The sequence below is a fragment of the Babylonia areolata genome, chromosome 18 (genome assembly GCF_041734735.1).
Source record: "Babylonia areolata isolate BAREFJ2019XMU chromosome 18, ASM4173473v1, whole genome shotgun sequence".
Taxonomy (NCBI): Eukaryota; Metazoa; Mollusca; class Gastropoda; order Neogastropoda; family Buccinidae; genus Babylonia; species Babylonia areolata.
In genome coordinates, this window is record NC_134893.1 from 53,396,609 (window position 1) to 53,415,056 (window position 18,448).

Here is an 18,448-nt window from a genome sequence, read left to right on the forward strand (position 1 = left end):
ATCAGGAAGACCAAAGGAGAAAAAAGATAGCCAGGAAGACCAGAGGAGAAAAAGATCATCAGGAAGACCAAAGGAGAAAAAAGATAGCCAGGAAGACCAGAGGAGAAAAAGATCACCAGCAAGACCAAAGGAGAAAAAGATAGGAAGAACAGAGGAGAAAAAGATCATCATGAAGACCAAAGGAAGAAAAAGATAGCCAGGAAGACCAGAGGAGAAAAAGATCACCAGCAAGACCGAAGGAGAAAAAGATCGCCAGGAAGACCAAAGCAGGAAAAAAAGATCGGCAGGAGGACCAGAGGAGAAAAAAGATCATCAGGAAGACCAAAGGAGAAAAAGATCGCCAGTAGGACCAAAGGAGAAAAAAGATCGCCAGGAAGACCAGAGGAGAAAAAGAGCATCAGGAAGACCAAAAGAGAAAAAAGATCGCCAAGAAGACCAAAGGAGAAAAAGATCGCCAGGAAGACCAAAGGAGAAAAAAGATCGCCAGGAAGACCAAAAGAGAAAAAGATCGCCAGGAGGACCAAAGGAGAAAAAGAGCGTCAGTAAGATCAAAGGAGACCAAAGGAGAAAAAGAGCGTCAGGAAGACCAGATGAGAAAAAGAGCGTCAGGAAGACCAGAGGAGAAAAAAAAGCGTTAGGAAAACCAGAGGAGAAAAAGAGCGTCAGGAAGACCAGAGGAGAAAAAGAGCGTCAGGAAGACCAAGGGAGAAAAAGAACCGACGGAGAATAATAGGAAGGGGAAGCCAGCTAAGACAGTACAGGATAGGTAGCAGGTATCTGGTGGACTCTTTGTGTGACGCACGATATGACTGTCATTTAGACTTTGATTTGTTGTTTTCGAACAGTATGAGGAAGGCGGGATGGGGTTTAAGGAAATGTGTCTTCTTTGTAAAATTGTATCCTTCGTCTGCACCCCTCCTTACGTTGTTTTGTTTTTTTTTTTTCTTTGACGTATACACAGAGGAACTGAAGCGATGGTAGTTTACGGGATGAGTATACTGATGTGTTTGCTGGAGTTAATACTCCTTGCCATACAAAGACCGGGTTTGAATCACGGACTGCACCCTGCCCAACTTAAAAACAACAGAAGGCCCCCCCCTCCCGCTCCCCCCGCACCCCACACTCCCCCCCAAATAATCAAACAAACAAAAATACCAAGAGCAACAAAAACAAATGAATAAATAAATAATTAATCAGTAAATAGACAGATGAATAATATTAATAATAAAAAGAAAATCATCACCATCACCACCCCACCACCAAAACCACCGAAATACAACAACATCCCACACCAGAACCCCCCCCCAAAAAAAAACAAAACAAAAACAACAACAAACAAACAAAACGAAAACAAAACAAAACAAAACAACAACAACAAAAAAACAAAACAAAACAAACCAAACAAAACAACAACAACAACAAAAACAAAACAAAACAAAAACAATAAAACCCCCCACAAACAACAACAACAACAAAACACCCCCACCCTCAAAACCTCCCCGAAAAACCCAACAACAACAAAAAACAAGAACAAAAACAAAAACAAAACCCAACCAACCAAACAAAAAACAAACAAACAAAAACAAAAAACAAACAAACAAAAACAAAACAAAACAACAAAAACAGACAAGCACAAACAAAATCAGGATGCATGTTATACATTTGCCATAAAGCAAGGGGGGGGGGGGGGGGGGGGGGGGGGGAAGCTTTCAACTGCGTCTGATTGGTTGGCCTTCCTATATCGTCAGTTGAAAAGATCCGGGATCGGTCATCACAACAGTCAGCTTCACAGGACGGGCACGGAAGTGTCAGTGTGTCGCTAGCGACGAGGTTAATAAAAGCTCTGTGTGTGTGTGTGTGGTGTGTGTGTGTGTGTGTGTGTGTGTGTGTCGCTGGCCGCGAGGTTAATAGAAGCTGTGTGTGTGTGTGTGTACCGTGACGCTGGCGTGACAAACTCCCATGGCGACAGCGCATCATCAGATAGGTGTGTATCCGCTTGTTTGTGTACAAGGAAGTAGGATACGTATAACATTGGCCGAAAACCAAAGTTAAAAAAAAAAAAAAAAAAAAATCCAAAGCGTTTGTCAGAGAAAGCGTATAAAACTCACTGGCCAATGCAAGCAGCGCAACAGTGAGTGTCTGGCACTTACACACCGTGCCTCACTTCATCACTGAGATACACGGGAGTATCACACGCTGAAATGTATGTATTGAGTCGTAGTCTTCTCTTACGATTCGACTGAAAAGAATCATTTGCTGTATCTAATGCATACTCGATGTAAGATGTGAACATATATATATATATTTTTTTAATTTTAATTTTTATCTAAAGTGTTGGCTTATTGTGAAGGGGGTGGTATTGACCCCTGCTGGGAGGTCACCGTGCTCACTTACGTAGGTTGGCCGATTTTTGTCTGCACTGGTGGATTTTAGGAGTGTTGTAAATTGTGTATTGCATCAGTCCTTTTTGTCACAACAGGTTTCTCTGTGTCAAGTTCGGGCTGCTCTCCCAAGGTAGAAAGTCGCTATAATGCAGAGCCACTTTTTTTTCTTTTTTTTCCCTGCATTTATTTTCCTATCAAAGTGCTTTTTTTTTTTTTTACTTTATTTTGGCAGGGACAACGCTTTTGTTCCCACTGGTTCTTTCTGGCGCAAAGTGTGTTATACATCGGTTTATCGTATCACATAAATTTACTATTGCATTTGCATTTGTGTTTCATTTTATCACAACAGATTTCCTTGTGTGAAATTCGGGCTGTTCTCCCCAGGGAGAGCGCGTCGCTACACTACATTGCCACTCTTTTTTTTGTATTTTTTCCTGCGTGTAGTTTTATTTGTTTTTCCTATCGAAGTGGATTTTTCTACAGAATTTTGCCACGAACAACCCTTTTGTTGCCGTGGCTTCTTTTACGTTCGCTAAGTGCATGCTGCATACGGGACCTCGGTTTATCGTCTCATCCGAATGACTAGCGTCCAGACCACCACTCAAGTTCTAGTGGAGGGGGAGAAAATATCGGCGGCTGAGCCGTGATTCGAACCAGCACGCTCAGATTCTCTCGCTTCCTGGGCGAACGCGTTACCTCTAGGCCATCACTCCACATACTAGCATCCAAATCAACACCATGTGTCTAGTGGAATGGGGAGAATACACAGGCAAGTGTGCGATTCGATCCCGTCCGCTCAGATTCTCTAGCTCGCTTCCTAAGTGGACGCGTAACAACTACGCCACCACTTAATGTACTTTTTTTTTTTCTAAAGTGGGGAGTCAGTGTTTTCCCATGCATGCACTCAATGTTACATCATTTTGCATTTTTTGGGGGGTACAGCCAAGGCTACACATTCCTTGTTGTAAGTGAGCTCTGTCGTCAAGTATTGATAGGGATGGCTGCAGAATTTACAGCAGAAACCTTTCCGTACCGGTCAAGGATCATTTAGAATTAATGCATCTCCGGAACTTACCGGAAACATGATGCACAAAGTAGTGTGTGTGTGCGAGGGGGGTGGGGGGTGGGGGTAGGGAGGGGGGTGTCCGAGCGAGCGCGCGCGCGCTCGGTAGAGTTTATGTGGCAACAACACATTCGGTTTTGTGTTGCATGTTCTGTGCAGTTTTCCACTGCGGACGTCAAGGAAAGCCAAAGGCTATGGTGCCGAAGAAACTGCTCCTTCTCACCATCTGGGCACTTTGTGCCTGCTGTTGCTATGGTGACACACCCTCCGCCTATTTTCTGGAGCAGTTGCCATGGGAAACGAGAGACCATCTTCTGCAGCTGCAGCCTCATCTCAGCATCATGCGGCTCACAGGTGCTTAAAAACCACTGCGCTCTTTGTCACTTGTTTTGAATAGAGCTCAAGTAACTCCAGCGACAACATCAGCAATGATGTACCACGAATAAACATAAGCAACAACGAAGAACAATAATGGATTTGGTGGTGGTGGTGATGTTGGTGTTGATGACGGTAAAGATAAGTAATTAATGTTTATAGCTGTGTCATCGACAAAGTCCATGACATCACGACAAATCAAAATATATAACAGTAAAACTTTTGTTCAGAATCTAAATCTTCCAAAACGCGCAACACCACGTGCATTCCACCACTGAGTTATAAATTACGTAGCAAGGAAACAAGCAGGCATTGAAGCGGACAAGAAAGTGAGTGAGAACGGAAGCAAGTAAGTAACCAAGTTAGTAAAAACAATGACGAGAAAGAAACATCCACCCGTACCTGTATCAAACGTATAGATAGCCCCCAGTAATTTATTACCTACTGTAGATAAACACAGGAAGCAGCGACTCGTGCTAGCAAGTGTACAGAGATGCTTTGATGAAAAAAAAAAAAAAAAAAAATCAGACTGCGCATAGAGATATGCATATGAACAGACGTCCGGGATATGTAGATACATACATCTTCATTGCTCTCTCATCAGAAGTTTAGCTTGAGAGAAAGAGCAACGCAGAAAACATACACTTTGTTTGCATAGCGTCTCTTTCTATGTTGGTATGGTTTTAACTCACTCAGTACGGCCAGTCCTCTTTTATCCTCTACACAGACCCCTCGGATGTCCAGTGGGTGTCTGAATGACCCAACCTTTTGCTTCCGTCGTCAGAATTGTGGTATTCTTTGTCAACATTCACCTCTTCAGTATAAGAGCCTTCCGCTTGCAATATTTTGATGATGGTAACTGGGGTGAAACGCTGTTAGCGTCGTCTCTTTCGCCGTTCGTATGGAGAGAGTTAAGTACGGAAGAGAGTTCACAACTCTGCACTCTTGCTGTTTCATTGAAAGAGCACGGAATGACAAAAAACAGACATGAAGATGTCCTTGATGTTATGCTGTGTACACGTTCAAGTACGCATGCAAGGTAACATTCCATGTTTGGTGTTCAGCTGCTGAAGTAGAAGGGAGGGGAGGAGGGTGCAGTGGGGGTGGGGGGGGGGGGAGGGTTTGGGAGGGGGGTCGGGTGAGGTTACCGGATGGGGAGTTTCAGCTTCCTTCTCCACTTTTTCTTGTGTGTGTGTGTGTGTGTGTGTGTGTGTGTGGTTTTCAGGGTCACCGATACCTCTCTACCGACCCGATATGGGAGACCAGATTGCTTACTGGTTGATCAACTATGACCACCATCACTACGCCATTGTGTCAGCCGGGCAACACACAGGTAGGCTGCATGGTGTGTGTGTGTGTGTGTGTGTGTGTGTGTGTGTGTGTGAGAGAAGATACACATGTGTGTGTGTGTGTGTGTGTGTGTGTGTGTGTGTGTGTGTGTACCAATACTCACATGACAGTTTTACCCAGTTTCATAGTGTGCTAATCAGAAGTGTATATAAACATTGACAAGAAGTTTACAGCTGTGACAAGTATGATTTTAGAAAACAATGAGAGAGAGAGACACACACACACACAGAGAGAGAGAGAGAGAGAGAGAGAGAGAGAGTCGAGTTCACAGCACGCTAGCGAACAAGGATGTCACATGAGAGAGTGAAGTGTTATCATAAATGTGAGGCCGGAGGAAGATGCTGAGGACAGTGTTGCTAACAAGCCACTCAAGCACAAGTTCCACTTGTACTGTCAATGCATACATAAGGTGACAACGCCCGCCATTGTAAGGACAAGCAACTGACCTGTACCACACACTTTAGTGCCGGCAGGCCCATTGTGGCGGTGTCTTCGCCATTATGCTCCGGGGAAGTATGTGAAGAGGGGGCTATTAGTTGTATAGGGACTGGAGGGACGAAGCGGTGGTCAGCACTTGTTTTGATTAATTATATTTATTTTTTTTTTTTAAGAAACCAACTTTGATGCGGATGTTTTGTGTCGTTCTATATTCGAATGTCTCAAGCGACTGAACACACACACACACACACACACACACACACACACACAGACATACACATGCGCGCGCGCGCGCACAGACAGACAGACAGAAACAAACAAACAAATACACACACACACACGCGGATACACGTGCCCACCATTTCCTGCTCCCCCCCCCCCACACACACGCGCACACACATAGTCACACACACACACACAACAACAACTACTACAAGAAAAACACAGACACACACTTTGACAGACAGACAGACAGACAGATACAAACACACACACGCGCGCGCGTACAAACACACACACACAGGGGAAAAAACTGCCCCTGACAAGTAAAACAGATTCGTTTTTTTTATTCCTTTTCTTTGTCGTCGTTCCCCCTCCTCCTCCACATCTCTGCCCATCTGTACTTTGTTTTTGTGCTTCTAGTCTTCCGTATAGTTACAAATGTACTATAATCAGGATTAGGCCAACAATCTTTGTCGATAATGCATCGCCACACCGACTAGTCTTTCAACCAAGAAGCCGGTTAAAAGCATCCAATCATCTCTCTCCCCACCCCCTCTATGCTTCTTTTTTCTTTCTCTTTATGTCTTCATACGTGAACGCATGCATGGGCGTGAGAGTGAAGATGAAGAGATAGGTGAGAGTAGGGGCAAGTGAAAGTCAAAACAGAAACAGAGGTGTGTATATGAAAAATAGAGTGAATGGAAGTGACAGAGGAATACTATAAAAAAAAAAGAAAAAAAAAAAGAAACGAAAAGAAAAGAAAGGGAGGGCTGACAAGTGGATTCAAACGTATGTGCTTGAATTGGCACTGTATTGCACTGCACTGTGTTGTATTGCATTGTGTTGTATTGTATTGTATTACTGTTTTGCTATTAAAAAAATAGAGGAAGAAAACAAAGGACACATGGACCACCCACGGACATGATGTTAAGTGAACTATGCAAAATAATCACCGTGAGAGATCTACAGAATTTTCATGGCCATGCGACTAAGAGACAAACCCTTCACCCCACCTCCGTGATAACGAATCCGGACGGTAATCCTTTCTGCTAGGACAAAGTCAAACAGAGATGGGAGGACTACTTCGGAGAGCTCCGCAACCCCGCCGGCGAGAAGAACACCCACTCCCAGTTCATCCCCAAATACCCAGAGCACACAGAACCCACCATTCTGGAGTAAAAACCAAAGCCAGGAAAACACTCAAGTCCAGCACCAAGAATAAGGCCGAAGGAGTGGACGGAGTCACATCAGAGGCCATTACCGCATGCGGGTAGACCGGCATCAAGTGGCTCACCACCATATTCCAGACGACATAAGAGCAAAGACGTGTCCCCGACGATTGGCAGAGAGCGGCTGTGGTGCCTATGTGGAAGAAAAAGGAGAGAAAGAATGCAGCACGCACAGATGCATCTCCATTCTCAGTCACACGGGCAAGGTCTTCGCCAAGATCCTAGAATAGCGCACCAGAGCAATGGCGGATCCACGTCTGATTGAAGCTCAGTTTGTGTTTAGGAAAGGACGACGCTGCAACGGATGCTGTCTTCGCCCTCCGACAAGTCTGTGAGAAGCACGCGAATACCAAAACCAGCTTCACCTTATCTCTTAAGACCAAGAAAACGCCTTTAACAGGATTAATAAGAACAAGCTATAGCAGGTGTTGCAACTGTATAGCGTGAAGGGGTGACTTCTCGACAAAATATGGGCAGTCTTTTCAAATGCCAAAGTGGGGTGCTGACCCCAAGCGGACTTTCCAACTGGTTTCAAGTTAAATCCGTGGCGAGACAGGGTTGCATACTGTCACCATCACTGTTCACTATTCATGGCATAAAGATGAGCATAGGTGTAGCCGTGTACCGAGTGGTTACTGAAGGGTACGGCACAAAAGACTTAACTAAATATGATTAATTGAAGGATAGATGAGATCCCACGCACAGGCCAGGGACATATAGAGGCCAGTCACAAATGGGGTTTTCTATTGTTTTATTTACAATATTCTAAAAGAAGAAGACTAAGAAGAAGAAATAATGAGAAGAAGACAATGCTAAGAGAAGATAAAAAGAGAAGAAGACAGTGCCTGGAATGACACAAACAAATGTCATAAGTACAACATGTCAACACAAGTGAATAGTAAAGCACATGTATACATATTACATGGAAAGACTATCACTCGGGTTTGGGATACGCAACAACATAATGCATATGTATGAAGACCAAACGCTGACATCAAATGACATTTCTAATACATTTAAATAGCTCAGTTAAAGTGATTGAAACAATTAATCCAACACTATCTTGAAATCACAACAGCAGAATACTACACACATCTTAGAGTACTGAGCACACTGTAGCAGTACAACTGATATTAGTGTGAAAGATAATACCTGAATAACAAACAAGATAGAGAATCAGTGGCTTAGATATAATACTGGCAAACTGATAGACCAGATAGTAAGTGAAGAACCACCATGGCTTAACCATTAAGTGGTGAATGAACTTTATGCACTCACTAGAACATTCTGGAACAAACTACTAGTGTCCAGAGACGTCACTGACTGTGACGTTAAGAATCAAATGGAACACCGCTACGAGCATATGACGACATGGCAATTTTCTAGATCAATCATAGCCGAGCTGTGACTAACATGTCAAAGCAATAACTGAACAAAGAATTAACTGAACAAAGCAATAACTGAACATACTCATATAAACACAAGTACTGTGTCAAATAATACAATTTACAAATCAACACATTCTACACACTAGTACTTACAGCGATACGTAGCGAAGTGTCAGCTGTTGTGGGGACACACACGACACACTGCCCGCGACACAGCAAGAGAGAGAGAGCAGGCTCTGGTCAGATGACTGACCAGGTATGAAATGACCACTCATCATTCACTGTGCCAATTTATGCAAGTTTAGCGGACCGCAAAGTGCGTCACGCGTGCTTGCAAGCAGATCGTCACTAATCACGGAGAATCCGATGACAATTGTGTTTGTTTAAAGGTGTTCAGTGATAGATTTCTAAATGATTCCTGAACCGATTTACGTCAGATAAGTTGCAAAAGAAAGAGCTCAACACCTACTTTATAATGAGTATAAAATGAAGTGTTGGTTATTTAAGATAAATTTATAATCTTAATTTAAGTCACCTGAACAGGGTCAGTTTTAACGAGCTCATCACTGAAAATTACAAACTGCGTTAGATCAGTTTAACGTAGGCGAACATAAATGGAATAGATTTAAAGATGGAATTAAGACGAGTCTGCCAGTATATAATACTAGTAGTTTACTGATCTGACAAGAGAGTTATTAATTAATTACGGTGGAACAGAAACACAAGTTTGCTCTCAGCCAATGACGTACCACAACGCGACACTGGTCAAGCCGTCAGCAGGTGGCCTGGCGAGGAGGACAAAATGATGTAAGCGGAGTGACGTCACACATTCTGTGCGCAGGTTATGAGGGAAAACTGTCGTCTGCTGTGGCTTGTGCGTGAATAGTGTTGGAGCAGGCATAGCGCGCTTGGTCACATAGGTAAGATAAGTCAAATCGGTCAAATCGGCGCACACCTGAAAAGCTGGATATCGCCATCAATGGACAGCAGCTCAAACAAACCACGGTGTTCAAACACACAGGGAGCGTCTTTGCTGAGGATGGGGATCTAGACAGAGAAATAGAGACCAGAATCTAGAAGGCAAACTCTGTCAGCTATCAACTAGCACCCCTCCTGAAGCACCCACTGCACGGGACTGCCTATGGAAACAAGACACACAGATCAACGCAGTCTTCGTTCCCACCCCGACATATCAATGCCAGACCTGGACAATGAACAAAGCCATGGAGCGCAAACTCTCAACTTGTGAGATGAGATGTCTCCGACAATCAGCTGGCAAAACTAGAACAGACCGGATCAGAAACGGCGACATCAGAAAGATGGAGCTACACCTGTTAACCAATACATAGCACACCAACGTATATAGTGGTTTGGTTACCTAACATGAATGTCTGTTAACCAACCAACCCTGCCAGCCTACAAAACCAAGTACATCGGCGATGGATTGACGGAGTTTCACCATGTGCATGTTTTGGTGTGTGTGTGTGTGTGTGTGTGTGTGTGTGCAGGAGACAGCATGCTGCTGATGCAAGGTGAAGGCCCCTCCCCTGTCAGTTCTCTCCAGGAACAGGCCCGCTCCCTGCACAACAGCACGTGCCTCAGGTACCTCGTGCTGACCCCGTCCCCTGACCTCAACCTGGCCTGTGACACCGCTCAAGGTCGCCTGACCCTCACACCTCTTGCCGCTGATGTGGTCAGTCTCCCTTTTCTGGTAGTCCAGTAGTCCTTGAGGACCGGGTGATTAATTGAATGTTGTGACACTTGCAAAAGTCTCTTTGCACGCGTACGTGTAGTGTGTGTGTGTGTGTGTGAGAAAGAGAGAGAGATTTTTTTTTTATCATATTACAAAAATTGCCTTGAATAGAATAGTCAATGCATATACATATTTTTTTTGTTTTTGTTTTCCGTTTTACGATAATCAGTAAATCCTTCCAATATCAGCAATCGACTTCAAGGCCTAATTGGGTTATGCTATTGCTACTACAACTATGGACGCTTCAATAGATCTAACACCGTCCTCTTACTGCTGTGTAGTAGTACTTTTCACATAATAACGTTTTGAGGCTATTTCCACGTTCTTGTTCCATCCACTTTTGGTTTGATCACAAAAGACGAAAAGAACAGCCTCATTGACAACCAACTATATGACACTTAATTGTACCTGAAACCTGGATGTTGTTAACACTGATTTATTCTGGAGCTTTTATTTTTCGCGATTGTGCGGCTAAGTGATTGTGAAAATTGTGCTTTTTTTCCCCCTCAGAATGTTTCCTCCCTGTGGGAGGAAATGAAAATGAAAAGTCAGCATGATGAGGACGACATGGGAGACCTTGATGACAACAACACCACTATACACCTGCACGTGATTTCCGCCATGGAGCCGGCCTCGTTCCCCATGACAGGCATGCGCGACTGTCACATCCGGTCCCTGGGACAGAGTGACGGAAGCGAACTGAGCGTCAAAGTGCTGTGCAAGCTGTTGGGCGTGTGTGACGAACGTGGACGAGTGCACACGCACCTACAGACGGACTACGGGGAAGTGTACGTGCACCTGAAGCCAGTTCACGAAGACCAGCACCCACGATTTGAGCATGATCTTCATTTTGAGGTGGTGGGCCATCACGTCAGTGACGGACTCGTCATCAAGCGGTAAGAGCTGACAACTGCCGCGCACTTCACAATGATACAATCATATTTCTTGAATTGTCATACTGTTCATCTGCATCATATTTATTCTCTTCCCCGTTATTGCCTGTGTCACCTTGTCTGCTTGAAAGAACTGAGTCATTAATGGTTTCATTGATGTTCTCCGAATACCTGCTTTAGTTGACCTGCCTGAAGCCAATGCGGTTCTGAAGCCTGCGACTAAAGTGCCTTGAAATGAATTTGGCAGAATACTGATGAATGTAAGCAATTTCTGTGGATGGGCAGCATGAAGAGAACTGCAATTGTGTAGCATACACCATAATTATGTGGAAACTAATATCTTTGTCGCAAGTAGTGCAAGGTATTGGCTAACGGAAATGATGTGCCTGAGTTCTCATGCGCATGCACACACACGCACGCGCACACACACGAATACACACGGACGCGCGGACACACTGTTTGTATATTTATTGCAGATTCGCCGTGGAGCCTTTCCATCGCGTCAAGCGTCAGGCCTCATCGTACACTGAATTCACCATCAATGACAGCCACCTGATGCCAAACTACAACCAGTTCAAACGGGGGAAATGTCAGGTACGTCACACAGTGTGCTTATTAGAACATCTCCCTCATTGTGTGTTGTGTAGGTGATGACATACACACACCATGGACGGGAAGGTAAAGGTAAAATAGTGTATATGTGTGTTTGTGTCTGGAGGGGATGGGGGGTGGAGGTGAGGGAGGAGGGTGTACTGCATTTTTACAAGTTTATGGAGATTGATAATGCATGTCTATATATTGCAGTACATATTCACTTGTTCACTCACTCACACACAGCTCCTGCACACAAAATAGTTTCAGCATCTTGCATTCCGGATATATCAGTCCTGGGCGACGCTGTAGCCCAAAGACCCGGGACAATTTTTAGAAGTATATTTTTCTGCTCTCAGTTCAGTTACAAAGCAAAGAGTATGAGAAAATACCCCAGTAAAAGTGAATAACATTCTTTTTTCCCACTGAATTGAACATGCTACTCTGTTAGCGTTAATTCAAGAAAATGCTTTTAACGGATAGTTCGAATAATGTGCCTGTCTTGATGTGCTTTACCTTGAGATATACTTTGTAAACATCACTTACTTTTTTATGCCGTGTTTTTTTTCTTCCTTTCTTATACTTAATATAACTAGGCAGCAAACAGCATGACGTCCTCTGTCGTTCAGGTGGGATGTGGTCCAGTGGCTTGGGCTCAGGTCTTCGGCTACTACGACCGTCGTGCGCATTTAGGAAGCGGAAGTTCAGCCAGCAAGGCCCTGTACAGATGCGGCACAGACGGTACTTCCGGTGACAACTCCTGTGTGGCTCCTTCATACAACGACAACAGGATGAAGAACTACATTGGCAAATTGAACGATATCATGAGGTGAATAACAGTGGCCTCAATTCTTTTTGAAAAGTCGAGGTCATTTAGATCACACACACACACACACACACACACACACACACACACACACACACACACAGAGAGAGAGAGAGAGAGAGAGAGAGAGAGTTTTATTGCCATTGACAATACTATCCTTTCACAAGGGAGACAATGCATGAACAAAAGAATAACGACGGTTTACAGAGAAATTGACATATTGCAAAGAGTAAAAAGAAAATCAACGACAAACAACAACAACAATAAAATCATAAAATACAACATATTGTTAAGATTAAAAAGGAAAATAAAAAAGTTCGGCCATCCAACTTTCTACAAAGTCATTCAGAATAACGAACTGTGGAACTGTCATCAGGGTGACAGTGTTTTTTTCGATAACTATAAGGCTCCCGAAGATAATTTCTTTTTCCGACAATCCCAAGCTAGGGCGATAAATTTCGCTAGTGATCTTATATTCTTACTTCATCATCTATCAAAAGCGTACTGGTAAGGTCACGTTCTCTAAGTTTTCACCGCTGAAAATTAAGCATTTCTTTCGAATTTCTTCATAATACTTACACATAAAAAGGAAATGAGTTTCATCTTCAACTGAAGCACCTTTACAAGAGAGAGAGAGAGAGAGAGAGAGAGAGAGAGAGAGATGTCGACGTTTGTGAATATGCAAATATGCGTGTATATCAAGATTGTGATCCTACTGAATAAGAGACTAAATCACTTGATAGAGCTTGTCTGTATGAATTTATGCCTGTCAGACTTGACACAGGTTTTTCCAGAACCAAACGAGTGTGAACCTCAGTTATTTGAGTTTCTTTCAGGACATTCTGCTTGTTTGGAAGTGGCGCCACCCTTCAGAAGAGGATGGATGATGTCGAAGGATTCTTTAAACAACGTCAGGGCTCCTCTGCTGACGTCATCCTTGAAGCCAGAAAGTTTTTCCTGACTCGCCTCGTTGGAACATACAGGTAGGTGCAGGTTTGTCTTTTAGATATCCTTGTAAGTGTGATTATCGTATTTTGGAAGACTGGTCGGGCACGGGATATTATAGGGGATAATTGTTTTTTGATTTGAAGTTGAGTGTGAGATGTAATCAGATTTCACTGTAAGTTTATGAAACTGGTGGATTAAAGCGATTTCTTGAAACCCACAAGGCATAGAAATAGAGTGGCCCAGCTTCATACTTGCTTATTTTGCATTTGTATTTTCCACATGCTTTAGCAATTACTTATGCTGCTTCAGAAAAAAAGCGATTGGTAACATGAAGTATCTTGAAAAAGTGACTGAATTAAAGAATATAGTGGTAACCAACGTAACAATGTATAACTCGAAAAAGTATCTTTGTGATCGCCAGACATAAATAAAGAAAAGTAGATATATATAACCTTCATTACAATGACGAGGATTTTATGGCACTTTTAAAGGCAGTTTCCTTTTGATCTGGTAATACCACCACGGCTCCTGTAATAAGATACTTTCTATATATCATTCAGTTACCCTGTCTTTATTCGTCTTTGAATTGTTAATCCTGTTGTTACAATACTAACTTAAACTCCTGCGATACTTACAAACGTCACAGCTAGGACAACTTCGACGGTGATTCCTATGTGTTGACCAGCGAGTCCGATGTTGTTTCAGCGACAAGATCCGTGACAAGGCCCTGTCGTACCTCCGTCAGAAGTGGCCTGTGATCGTGGGCTTCAGGGTGTCCGGCGTGTTTTCCCAGCACTACGCCGTCATGACCAAATACCGCACGCGCACCATCCGCAAGAAGAAGTGCTTTCTCTTTTTTTGCAGGACTCGCAGTGTGCGCGAGTACGACATGTTCCTGCACATGGGCTGGGGTGGGAGCAAAAATGGGTGGAGGAAAGCGGAGATGTTCATGGCCGTTGTTGCTAAGTACTAGCATAGACCGTGAAAACGTGTTTCGAAGACTTCTGGAGGTAGTGTTTTTATTGTAAACAGCTCTTTTCTGCTTGATTGCCAGTTGTTGAATATTCATCAGGCACAAGTGGGTCTGTTATTTCGACATAAAAAAACTTATAACGAAAGAAATAAAGTATGGGACTTAATGAAGATTTATGTATGTCATGAAATAATTTTGTTTCTTTTGATAGCATGTTAACAAGAGAACAGTCATCTGACTAATCAGTTTCCAAGACAACAGAAAACGTTGCAACCAGTTGAAATGATGTAGCTATACACAGTTGTTTCCGCTGTTTATTCATGTCCATGATTTGGCTCCACATGTTAACAGAAATTAAAAGATGTTAAAAACATATATTTCGAGAACTGGTTAAGCTTTCTTCTCTCAAAACGTTATGTTCAATAGGTATGCATGAAGTCTATTTCTGGGTAAAAAGAACACGTCATAATTCATCTTCGTATTGTCGACTGAATATTTTGTCTTAAATTGCCTTATTCTGAGACCCCCCTCCTCCCCCCAAACTCATGACGCATGATTATGTGTTTCTCTTCATTTTATTTTACTTCATTCTATTTTTATTTCCATCTTACTACAATTTATAAACGACCAGGTTCTGTTATTTTACATACAAGCACTTCTGCAAATAGATTCAATAAGTACAGAGTCTTCTTGTTGAAACCGCTTTGTCTTGACACTGAATGTGTTTCCCTACATGATAACATACTATGCTCTTGCGCTTCTTTTTTTGTGGTGAAAAGCTGAAATCCAATTGCCTATTCTTTTCCAACGTCAAATCGTGTTGGAACTTTATTCACTTTTTTTTCTCAGTCTATTACTAAAAAATTGTAAACCAGGAAGATATTTTTTGTGCAGTTACCGCAGAACATCACAGGTTAAACTAAAACCATAGCAAGTGTATCTGCTTAGCCCACACCCTGACTGATCTTCGTAGATAAGTTTGATAAGAACCGTTTCATTTGGTTCTTGAAACAGGATTATCCAGTTGACAACATTCAGAAGCGTCACTGACCAAACAAATCTTAGATTAGTTTCTGCTTTAATTGGACAGAAATATATTATCACTTGTTTTCGAGTCGTTCGCATTACATCTTTCAGAAATCCTTCATTTTGTGAGCGAAGAAATCACCATCATTTTTTAGAATTTGAAACCTTGATCACATTGTATGTGTTCTGTATTCTTCACGGAATAAAAATTGTGCAAAGCATAAACAGTCTTCATTGTGTGAAAACTGGTGGAGTGGTTATTGATGAGAATGTGTTAATGTAAATTTCACACTGTGTGCTATGACTGGACAGAGACAAGCACCGTTACACTTTTGAAACAAAGGCATACAACTTCAACTGGTTACCGCATACCCGAGTCAAACGAAGAATCCCAGTTCCAGGACTCTGGGTTGATCATGGATATATATATATATATATATATATATATATATATATATATATTCGTAAAACAAAATCCACGTTTTCCAAGTTTAAGTTCTAGTTAAGAGCTTTTCATGGGATGAACGAAGAGCGTGGTTCGTGGAAAGTGAAGCACAGAGAAACAGGGGAAGTAACCCACGGAAATAGCCAAGGACAAGAACTGCAACTTTGTTTTCACATCGAAACTTAACGTGGAGCCAGTGCAGTTCTTTCAAAAGCGATGATGTATGTTATCGTTTCTTTTTTTTCTGTTCTTTTGATACAGACTTTCAACACACGCTCTCTACCTTTGGATTATTCTACAGTTTCAGTTTCAGTATCAGTAGCTCAAGGAGGCGTCACTGCGTTCGGACAAATCCATATACGCTACACCACATCTGCCAAGCAGATGCCTGACCAGCAGCGTAACCCAACGCGCTTAGTCAGGCCTACAGACATAATTGACTCCCGTTTCGTCGACGATTCAATGGCACACTGGTGAGAACTGAGCGCCCTGAGTGCTGAACTTTGGTGACGTGAGATCAGTGCCAGGTCTGAACACGAAGGGTTAAAAGAATTATTATTATAGGTCAAAGAATTATCAGTGCACTTCCTGTACTTTTCAGTGCTGTAATTTGATTTACTGATATACTTATAGGGTAATGACTGACTCCCATTCCTGTCAGTTCTTGAAGTCTTGTTTTGAAGAGGTGACATTGTTGTCTTCGCTTTGGCGTTGCGGTCAGACTCGCTCTGCACTGCGATACTAGCTGCCTTCTGAAGGACCCTTAACAAGCTCCGGAACTGGAGTACTCGCGTGCACGCACACAGACTTACTCTCTCTCTCTCTCTCTCTCTCTCACACACACACACACACACACACACACATATATATATATATATATATATATATATATATATACATACTCTCTCTCTCTCTCACACACACACAAAAACACACACGCTCTCTCTCTCCCTCTCTCATACAAAAGACTAATTTTGCTTCCACATATGAGCCTAAAAAATATATGAAAAAGAATTAAGTACTGAGTGCCTGAACATTGAGCAAGCCACGTTATATTTCGTCTGTTTTCGCTTTCTCTCTACCCCAACCTCCCCCTCCATCCGCCCCCCCCTCTCCCCCAAACCCCCCACTGCACCGGCCCCTCCTACCTCTCCCTCCTCCACCCTTTTCCAGATCCACGGCCCCCTCGACCCCCTACTCCACCCCCCGCCCCCCGGTTTTCCTTGTCTGCGTTTTCTTTTTTTCTGTGCGCCAAGCGATTAAACAGCAATATGACCGTGAAACCAGTTAGGATACATACATAAAAGGCATGCAGTGAATGCAGATGTGATTACATATAAAAGACGGGCAGTGAATGCAGATGTGATTACATATAAAAGACTTCACCTGACGTGCCCCTTGGCAATGTCAGTGAAGGACACACCAGCTGATTTTTGTTCGTATTGCAACTTCGCAAGCTTTCTTTGTCTCGGCATTTCTCTCTCTCTCTGCGCGCGCGCGCGCGCGAGTGCGCGTGCCTGTGTGTGTGTGTGTGTGTGTGTGTGTGTGTGTGTGTGTGTGTGAACCTGTCTGTCTGTCTCTCCGCCTCTGCGTCTCAGTCCGTCTGTCTGTAAGTCTGTCTGTCTGTCTGTCTCTGCCTCTGTGTGTGTGTGTGCCTCTGCGTCTATGTCAATCTGTTTCTCTCTCTCTCTCTCTCTCTCTCTCTCTCTCTCTCTCTCTCTCTCAGATAATCTCTTTCAGTCTCTATCTCCATGTGTGTGTGTGTGTGTGTGTGTGTGTGTGTGTGTGTGTGTGTGTGTGTGTGTCCCCACCTCTCGCTGTGTGCGGATGCCCACTGGTAAGGTATATATTTGGCAGGTGACACAAAAAGTGTAACTGTTGTTTCCAAGTTGACTAACATTTTACACGAATAGTTTCAAGGTGACCGGCCTTGTTAACTGCACGCAATATGATCGATTTTTGACCTGAACGGGTTTGCATGCGTCAGCTCTGCGCGCGCACGTGTGTGAGTATGTGTGTGAGTGTGTGTGTGTGTGTGTGTGTGTGTGTGTGTGTGTGTGTGTGTGTGTGTGTGTGTGTGTGTGTGGTTTGGTCCGTCCGTCTATCTGTTTGAGAGAGATAGAGAGAGAGAGACAGGACACAAACAGACACGTATACACACAGTCACACACGGATATACAGACACACAGACACACACATACACACATACACACATATATATATATATACACTGCAAAAACACTACAAACACACTGTAAAAACACTACAAACATATGCGCGCACGCACTCACACACACACACACACACACACACACACACACACACACACACACACACACACACACACAGAACGTCCCTCGAAAAAGAAAATGCGATTTTCACTCCGACCAAATGACTGCCTCCAACAACTGCACCATACAACATACAACTACACAGGACATCATACAACACCGCCATACAACAACATCATACAAATGCACAATACAACACCATTCAACAAGGCCATACAACAACGCCATACAATTGCATCATACAACACCATAC

At 43.2% G+C, this 18,448-nt stretch overlaps 1 protein-coding gene across 1 annotated transcript; it reads left to right on the top strand.

Moving 5' to 3' along the window:
- The first annotated feature begins 1,869 nt into the window (after positions 1–1,869).
- On the top strand, positions 1,870–15,689 carry LOC143292912 (uncharacterized). The gene is made up of 9 exons (XM_076603603.1): positions 1,870–1,984; positions 3,607–3,801; positions 5,048–5,155; positions 9,958–10,142; positions 10,713–11,098; positions 11,572–11,689; positions 12,316–12,515; positions 13,349–13,495; positions 14,166–15,689. The coding sequence occupies exons 1-9, from the start codon at positions 1,960–1,962 to the stop codon at positions 14,431–14,433; spliced, it is 1,632 nt and encodes a 543-aa protein (XP_076459718.1). The 5' UTR covers positions 1,870–1,959; the 3' UTR covers positions 14,434–15,689.
- The last annotated feature ends 2,759 nt before the right edge of the window (positions 15,690–18,448 follow it).

Excerpts from the sequence above, each read along its gene's own strand:
- LOC143292912 (XM_076603603.1), top strand. The coding sequence starts at position 1,960 with ATGGCGACAGCGCATCATCAGATAG. Across the intron at positions 11,690-12,315 it reads TCAAACGGGGGAAATGTCAG|GTGGGATGTGGTCCAGTGGC; the intron begins GTACGTCACACA and ends TCTGTCGTTCAG. Across the intron at positions 13,496-14,165 it reads CGCCTCGTTGGAACATACAG|CGACAAGATCCGTGACAAGG; the intron begins GTAGGTGCAGGT and ends ATGTTGTTTCAG.